This window comes from Pundamilia nyererei, unplaced genomic scaffold (genome assembly GCF_000239375.1).
Source record: "Pundamilia nyererei isolate P.nyererei 1_Seehausen unplaced genomic scaffold, PunNye1.0 scaffold00048, whole genome shotgun sequence".
NCBI classification, from domain to species: Eukaryota; Metazoa; Chordata; class Actinopteri; order Cichliformes; family Cichlidae; genus Pundamilia; species Pundamilia nyererei.
The window spans coordinates 1,432,348-1,441,291 of NW_005187449.1; the positions used below are offsets into that span (position 1 = coordinate 1,432,348).

The 8,944-nt window shown below is 39.9% G+C and overlaps 1 protein-coding gene across 1 annotated transcript in view; it reads right to left on the minus strand.

The window, feature by feature from the left end:
- cd109 (CD109 molecule) overlaps positions 1-8,944 on the minus strand; it is a 127,806-nt gene that overhangs the window by 86,231 nt on the left and 32,631 nt on the right. Inside the window, exons 17-25 of the mRNA XM_013910748.1 lie at positions 7,476-7,557; positions 7,144-7,372; positions 6,127-6,298; positions 5,320-5,510; positions 3,804-3,959; positions 3,319-3,384; positions 2,854-2,990; positions 2,081-2,237; positions 1,908-2,010 (exon numbers count right to left, since the gene is read on the minus strand). Of these exons, the coding sequence (XP_013766202.1) occupies positions 1,908-2,010; positions 2,081-2,237; positions 2,854-2,990; positions 3,319-3,384; positions 3,804-3,959; positions 5,320-5,510; positions 6,127-6,298; positions 7,144-7,372; positions 7,476-7,557 (1,293 nt within the window). The remainder of the gene's footprint in view (positions 1-1,907; positions 2,011-2,080; positions 2,238-2,853; positions 2,991-3,318; positions 3,385-3,803; positions 3,960-5,319; positions 5,511-6,126; positions 6,299-7,143; positions 7,373-7,475; positions 7,558-8,944) is intronic.

The window sequence follows — 8,944 nt, forward strand, 5'->3', positions numbered from 1 at the left end:
TTGCAGTATATTTTAAACTGAAAATCATTCTTATATACTTCTGCTTTTTACATTTTTAAACCTTATTTTGATACCCAATTTATTGTTTTGTCACAAAACATGTAAAAATGTATTATTAAATTAAAATGTAAATGTTTTTTCATTACCTCACAAGCAGTAATGTCAAACTCAAAACTCTTTTATCTCAAGTTGGCTGGAGCAGCAAAACTACATGATAAATGTGTGAAATTACAGAGAAAGTTGGTTCATTACCCAGACTGTCCTATAATTATTATAAAATACACATTTTTGGTTCATTCAAAGAAAATTTCTTCCTTTTTCTTTCTGAATCCACTGTATAAAAGTGTACATTTTTAGACATTAAAAATGTAGAACTTTCTGTCATTTAATTGTTCATCTATTACTTATTTGTTTTGGTGTAGAGCATAGGTGTCCAACTCCAGGCCTCAAGGGCCGGTGTCCTGCAAGTTTTAGATATCACCCAGGGTCAACACACCTAAATCAAATGATTAGTTCATTACCAGGCCTTTGGAGAACTTCAAGACATGTTGAGGAGGTAATTTAGCCATTTAAATCAGCTGTGTTGGATCAAGGAAACATCTAACACTTGCAGGACACCAGCCGTTAAGGCCTGGAGTTGCACAACCCTAGTGTAGAGTGATGGGCAATGGGAGCGAGGGGGGTCATCAATAGGAAAAGCTTTAAAATACAATTAAAACTTCAAAAATGTGTGCACTCCTTCAAATTTTCCAGATTTCCTGATCCAGGCCGGATTGGAGTCTTTGCCAGGCCCATTATGGCCCTGGGGCCTTATGTTTGACGCCCCTGTTCTAGAGAAAAAGGCTTGTAGCAATCATTCAGGCCAATACATTTTGTTTAATCACAGGTTTTTCGCGTGATTGGGTGAACACACAGTGCTAAACTCTTGCTAAACAAAAGCATAAAAAACTCATAAAACGTCAGTGGAGGTCCTCGGTGTGTTTACATGGACATGACAGGCTGTCCTGGTTTGGATCATACTGCATGCATTTTCCCCATATACAAGATTATAAAAACATCAAAACTGACAGTGAAAAAATAAAAGTGGACATGTTCTGCTTTAGGTCCATACGTTTCTACACAATCGTGCATTTTATTGTGTCATTTTGCTTCCGTTTACTACCACAGTGGATCAAACAGCCTCAGTGAGGTTAAAGTGCTGATTTTCACTTTGACTTTAATGAGCTTAATTACAATATTGCATTAACTGTTTAGGAATTACATTGTTTTATACAGTCCCTCGTTTTCAGGGAAAAATAAGATAAGATAAGATAACCTTTATTAGTCCCACACGTGGGAAATGATAACAACTGTGTCCCTGTGCAAACAGTATACTGTTTAATTGTTATTTGTTCATGAACTTGAATGTGGTCTTCATATAAGCTTCATATAATGAGCTGAGTACACACAGAAGTGATCTCTGTGAGCCATAGGATCCAGCTCAGCCTTCAGACTGCTCTAAATGCTCTGTTTCAGGCAATTTTTTCTACTTTCTGCTATTTATGATGTTGTTAAGATAATACAGTCATCCCTGCCACACTGCTTTGGCTAGTTGCACAGAAGCCCCCCACTCCCAGTTTCCATTAACGGCGGACAACTAATCAGAATAGAGCTGGTTTATAAGGGAAACAGTTAAAACAGTTTGCACCTCAATTCATTCTCAGTCTGAAACAATGTCACATGTATACAACGAATGAATACGTTTGAGAGAGTTTCCACCATGTTGTTACAACAACACTTTGTCTTTTGTGTTATAACTATATATCATTTTAAATAAGAGTTCTTTGATTTTATTGGGCAAAACACAGTATTTGCAGGGGAGAGTAAAATGATTATCCATTAATATAAGCATATGAGCGAAGTCTTACTTGGTTCGTAGTAATCATAGATGACGACCGTAGCTTCCTGGACTTTGGCAACTTTATACTCAATAATCAGAGGAATCTGGACACACATCTCCAGCGTTGTCACCTGGAAATAAATTTATAACTTAAGCTTCAGTATTTACACTCAGACACATCAGTGTTTGTGAGCCGCTCACTGAGTCCAGGTACAGGATGACTTTTCCCAGCTGCGTTTCCACTTTCTTTACAACGTCGTTAGTCTCGATGCCAACCGGCGACAGACTGAAGCCACTCAGCAGCCCCACCTCCATGATGGCCATTCCCGTTGCACTCAGGCCCAGACCATACACCAGCCTGCAGAGGACCGCAACACCACACAAAGGAAAAGAAAAAAAACATTTAAATGATATTCAAAATGTTATTCTAATCAAATCAAATTTTATTTGACTCTTAGCCTGTATTAAGTTTCTTGTAAATTAAAATAATAAATTTAATTGCTATAAAGTACTTCTTTATTTATCTTTGGAACTTTCTCAAGAGTATAAACATAATTAGGGTGAAATTTAGCGACAATGATACATTTTATTTATTTAAAAAGAAGGAGCAATAAAAAAAAATTTCTTGATGAACAGAAATTAATTTAAATGTTTCAGCAAACTTGTCAGAGCAAAGACCAAATAACCACAGTGATTAGAAGTTATCTGTGTATTGTTTTAGGCACTTTCCAAAAGTGAATAAATACATTTGGAGATGTATTGGTTACAAAAAGGTTATTTCTAACAAATGTTTCAGTTTTTCTCGGGTCTGTTGTCAAACTGACATCTGGTGTTTTTGGCTGATTATGTTTTATTGTTTGTAAACAGACGATGATCGCTGGAAACGCTTCTCACACATCCTGCTGATTGCTGTGCTGATGAATCTGTTGCATCAAGCTGTTGGCATGTGAAGAAACAGATGCCGACCCGCTCACCTGGTGCAGATGTACAGATGTGCAGAGTTTTCTTCGCTGTCGACCAGCTCGACGTACAGCTCAAACGCTTCCTGTTCGCCAGCTTCTCGCCTCCTTCTCCTCATCTCCTCGTTCCTGACGTTGTAGAAAACGTTAAGCTGAAGGAAGAGAAGAACCAAATTTACAGAATAAGAATGAGAATCACGCAGAGGTTTAAAGGAAAAATGCAGCTTCTTTATTGTTTCTTTAGTTAAAAGTACTTGCTGTAAGTAGCTTCTGCAGAATTTCACTAAAGCTTTCTGCAGCATTGACCCAGTGGGCAGTCTGACATATGTGCTTCTGTTCTTTAACTTTTTAACTACCACAATTTAAGTGGCTTTGTTTTTGACATAATCTGAACAACTATTGTTCTTACTATTATACCATTCAGCAGACTGAACACAGACCAGCAGGAGGTGCTATTACACGAGTGACATGTCCTGTTACCTGAAACAAGGCGAGTCCACGACCTTCTGCTGTCACCTGCAGGATTAAACTTTCTTCTGGAGTAATCTAAAGCATAAAAAAAACAATCTCTATGTTTTTATTGACAGATTATTGCAGATTTTTTTTTATTGCTGTGCACTAAACAACTGTTAAAAACTAAATTAAGTCCTTAACTGGACTAAAAGGAGTAGGCAACTCCTTTTAGAAGACTGACTCACACCAAGCAGTAAATCTTTTAGGGCATTTTTAGGAAATATAATATAGTTCCACGTTTTTCCTTTCAATATGAGGGAATATGACAGAGCTGAATTATCTGTATAATATTACATGCTGGATGTAATCATTTGTTTCACTGTTCCATGAACGCTGCTCTGATCAGTTGCTGACAGCCTTCAATAACCAGCCGATATCTGACTCATTCCCACAAATATTGCTGGATAATACTTCAGCCACTGTTTTCCGAAAACGCTGGCTCATCTGTGTACCTGTTGGCTCTGATGGAGCAGGTAGTTCTCGTTGTTGATTTGGAAGGAGGCGACAGTGGTCGAAGGGTCGATGTCCACCCTGATTGTGACGTCAGTGTCGTGCGACCCAATGCGAGCCGCGAACATAGACAAAGCCTGGAGAGCCACAACTGTGTCCTGAAAGAAAAAACGAGACTCGCGGTCACATGGTACACGTAAGCAAATGTGTCTGTGATATGAGGGATTTCAATCCCTGATGATCCTTTGCTTTGATATTCATTGCTGATTTCCTGTTTACAGCTGAGGATGGGAGTCTGCTATTCAGCACATGTCTGTGCATCTGTTTTAGAGAAAATCTTTGCCAGACAATGCCTCACTGGGCTTTACTCACTGTGCTGTATTCGGATCTACTGGCAGTTTCCCCATCTGCCTCGCATGTTCTGCATGTATGAGTGGCCATGTGTGCTAAGAGGTTAATAAGTCTTTAGTCACTACATACCCAGATGGCCACAGTTGCCCTCTGATGTGACATATAACCACAGTTGGGGACTTTTTTTTTAAAACATGAATCCAGTTTAACCAGTAGAGAAAAAGTCCTGTATTTAGAGTTGACAGGGCCAACAAGTCTGTTTTATGTTTTGTTGGTGTTAAAAAGAAGATGATCCCCTGACGTCTTTGTTCTGGTTTATTTCATCCTTGCATGTCTGTAGTTATCATGTGGTTATTGTGTGGCTCAGGCGAACTTTACTCTCCCAAACTCCACTGCAGAGATTTGGAAAGAAGACAATCACAGTCAGTGATGTATGCCAACATTTGTGGCTCCAGTGACAATTCGGGCCAGCAGGAGGGTGGATTGAATCTAAATAAACTACAATTAGTCTGTTTATGGTGTTAAAGGAACAGGGCAGCCCTGTCCACTGATGTCTTTTTAATCATTTTTGGATAATGATAGAGCTCCATGGCACAGATAAACACAATGCATTAAGTTCTGCATGAGCTCTGCTTTTTGACACATGTAGTTTTTGACAAGTGTAGTCAGATGATAACAAAGAGAGGGAAGGTAGTCAGAACTGAGGGGATCGAACTATCAGAGGGCAACATTGCAGACATGGAGGACAGCTCCCAGGCCTCTGGTAGAGGACCCGAGCTTGAGGGATTAACCGCCCACAGAGGTGAGTGGGGAATGAATATATATACATGTATAGTAACGAAATACATGTACCAGCGTTACGTATTTAGAATACAAAATATGAGTAACTGTATTGCGTTACAGTTACCGTTTAAAAAGGTGATATTTAAAATACAGTTACTTTGTTGAAATAAATCGATTACATGGCGGTCTTTTCCTGTTTCAAATGTTAGGCTATACCCTCTCTATTTTTGGTAATTCCACGTGAAAAAAAAAAAAAAAAAAAAAGAGAGAGACTCTAATACCCTATTTCTATAATGACGTGGAAAAAAAAATTTTAAGGATTGGTACAATCGTAATAATTTGAAGATTACATTCATGTACTTCTGTTTGGAGTTAAGATCTGACCTGAGTGCTTCCAAATCCTCCTCTGTGGTTTCTTTGCTGGCTGAGCCACTTCATTAGGTTCAGACCCTCTGGGATTGAGTTCAGCTTGTAATGAGACAGCAGCACGTAGGATGCCATCTCAATATCAGAAGAACGAGGTTGCCACGATGAGGACAGGCCGTCATCCAGGGAGAACCACATCGGCACACCGTCTGCTCACAGAAAGACAGGGCATAATTCAGATGATTTATTTTTAAAAAGAGAAGCAAGATGATCAAAAAATATCTGGGGTAAAGACTCCCGCAAATAGCTAAAAGTCAAAGCCAAGAAGTGGATTATTTTTCCAGCCATGCTAACTCTCAGATAATTCAATTAAAATGCTGAGAACGACACCAATAAAAGAAACAACATCCGATTCAGTCACTAAAATTACCAGAGGTGAGGCATAGGGACAGGCTTGTTTTCTAGGCCTCACCAAACTGACCTGGAGGTTGGAGCTTGGTCCTGTCTAGCTATCTGCAACATTACCATTACAACAGAGTTTTTTAGCTATGAACTTTTCAAAATAAGAAATACTTATTTATAATAGTGATTTTTATTATACAGACTAATTAATCATACAAAGACTAAAGGACACCATTCTTCAAGTAAAACCACTGTATGATCCAAAAATGTTTTTAACTGAATGTAACAGTTCTGTTCACAATCAAACAATGTAGATTTGCATGAAACTATGAGAATGAGGTGCATAAGGTTATAACAACCCCCAGAGAAAGCTTATGTCCCCCAAATGTTAAACTGGCTTTTAAGACACAGCTGCTGTTGTACCTCTTATCTCAGCTCGTCCAGTCAGATTATTGAGTGCTGATTGGGCTTTGGAGCTCCCTGCCAAAGCCAGAGCGTAGGTGAGTAGACTGAGGCTGTAGTTGCTGGAGACACCAAGAGCAAGATGGGTCTCCAGGTACATCACGGCTGCAGACACCTTGGTCTCATACAGAGCCTGACAGATATGGAATAGGGCAGCAGTAGGTGAGATGACAGGTTGGTACAGGCACATGTAACAATGTCAGGCCAAATTAGATCTTACCCATGAATGTGAAGAAAACAGAGACTTTCTCTTTATCAATTGGTTAATGATAATAACCATAAGGCATGGTCAGTTTTGGTTTTTAAATTGATTTTTACATTAAAAATACTACAGAAGCCTAGATAATTAAAATGCACAAGAAGTTTTTTTGTACGTCTACTTGGTAACTCTTATAAAGTGAACACTGTTTAAGCTTCTTCAGCCTGTCCATTGTTGCTACTGCATCTGCAAGCCACTCTGCAAGGCACTTTGCAACCCATCTCCACCCCAGGTCATTGTTTTTATGCTTTTAAGACTTCTGTGGCATATCTTCTCCATTTATGCCTGCTCTGTTATGTGCTTGCTGCTTCCAAATGACTGCAGATGGAAAGTTTTGACTTCAAAATATGAGTCACCACCCAAACTTGTGTCACAAGTTAACACAATAAATATTTTGTTTATCCTAAAGTTCAGCAATTATTTTGTAACTACAGTTAAAAGTTACCATAATAAACAGAAAATATATAAAAAGGAACTTAAATAAGGAGACACATAGCTCAATAAAATAGGTATGACAGAAAAATAATCTTAAAGAGTTAAAAGCCAATCAAAAATCAAATAAATAAAACTAAAATAAGTATTAAATATTAAAAATATTTCTAACTCAGCAAAGGAAAAGCTGAACATAAAATTGCTCCCCATGTTTCAGTCTGAGAGGCGGACCCACACTAATCTCTCAAAATGTCCCTGGAAAGTGTGCCTAAACAATGGCATCTCACCTTGACACTAGCGTCTTCCAGCAGGGCGATGAGGACGTAGGCCGTGAGAGAAACAGGCCCGTCCAGGCCTCCCTGGAGCTCGGTGTGGATCACCCTGCCGGGCTCCAAGAAACTCCCATCATGCCCTTGCTGGCTGGCGATCCAAGCTGCCACACTGTGCAGCACGTTGGAATCAATGTTGATGAAGGGCCGTGCCTGCAGGAAACACCTCAGCACAAAAGCAGAGAGCCTGTGCAAAGAGACTATCTGCTATTAGTTTTCCTGAGTTTTTCAGTTATATGAGCATGTTACTGATGTTTTCTTTTAGACAGACATTTGTATTTATCACATACCAGGTGCTTCCAGATGAGTCCTGCTCTCCAAAGGCGCTAAAGGAGCCATCTCCTCTCTGAAAGGTGAGCTCCCGCTCATAACCTGGTGAAGAGGACATCAGATGATGGGAAAAAAGGCAAAGACAAATGACAAATCTAGAGGTTCTTAACCTAGAGAAATAAATGAGATGTGCATTTTAAATGTGTTTATTCAACAGGGTGTGATCAGATGTTCCTAAAGTGTGAGGCACCTGGGGTATGAATTAAAAAAAAAGAAAAAAAAAACAAACTCATGGACACTGTTCACGTAATGGACCGGTATTTGACAGGGCGCCACACAAACGCAAAGCAGATGAAGCATCGCCAAATATGTTTCCAAACCAACTTTCTTCCAAGTCAAAGACTAGAAAATTTGATGAAACATATCTTGCCTTTGGCTTCACCTGCACAAGTGCCAAGGTATGTGGGGCGCCATTTGTAAAGTGAAACATGCTGAAATCAACGACAACATTTTTCCACATTTAACTCAAAACCTTACAAAAAAATGTTTTTTGAGTCATTTTTCACAACATTTAGCATGAACATGTCCAGCGATTTTGGCTGGACATGTGCTGCAGTGATTGTGAAGTGGAGACTGCAGCTGCCGAGAGTCCATTACTGCTGAACCTTTGGATGGCTGACAAAATGGATCTTTTCAGCTAAATCACTGGACGTCCTGGTAGACAAGAAGTGAGGCAGCTCATGGCAGTGAGAAGTGACCATCATTGGAAAGCAGACACAATCTGACAACTACCGGCATTCTTTTGCACTGGAATTTTTCATAAAGCTTTTATTTTGGTATTTCCGTTGAGCCATACAATAAATTTGCATGTTAGCTAAATATTTAGTTTCCTGTAACATTTAAATATAATATTTAGATTGAACATTTAACATCCATCCATTTTCTTCTGCTTATCCAGGGTCGGGTCGCAGGGGCAGCAGCCCAAGCAGAGAAGCCCAGACCTCCCTCTCCCCAGCCACCTCCTCCAGCTTATCCGGCCCTACGTTCCCAGGCCAGCCGAGAGATATAATCTGTCCAGCGTGTCCTGGGTCTGCCCCGGGGCCTCCTCACAGTGGGACATGTCTGGGAAAACCTCGCCCAGGAGGCGCCCAGGGGCATCCTTATCAGATGCCTGAACCACCTCAACTGGCTCCTTTCGATGTGGAGGAGCAGCAGCTCTACTCTGAGCCCCTCAGCCGGAAAAGATTGGAGTGCGCACTCTGCAAAAACTGAGTTTTCGAAAATCTCCAACTTGACAGGAATTATTATGTGTGGACGACGGGTCAAACGCATGCTTTATCAGCCTCTTTATGAAAAATACCCATGTAGGTGTGGATGTAGCGTAAAAGAGTTAGTAGTTTATTTTATTGCTACCTGTAATTTATGGAGTTTGAAAACAATATATGGGTGTGTGTGTGTGTGTGTGTGTGTGTGTGTGTGTGTGTGTGTG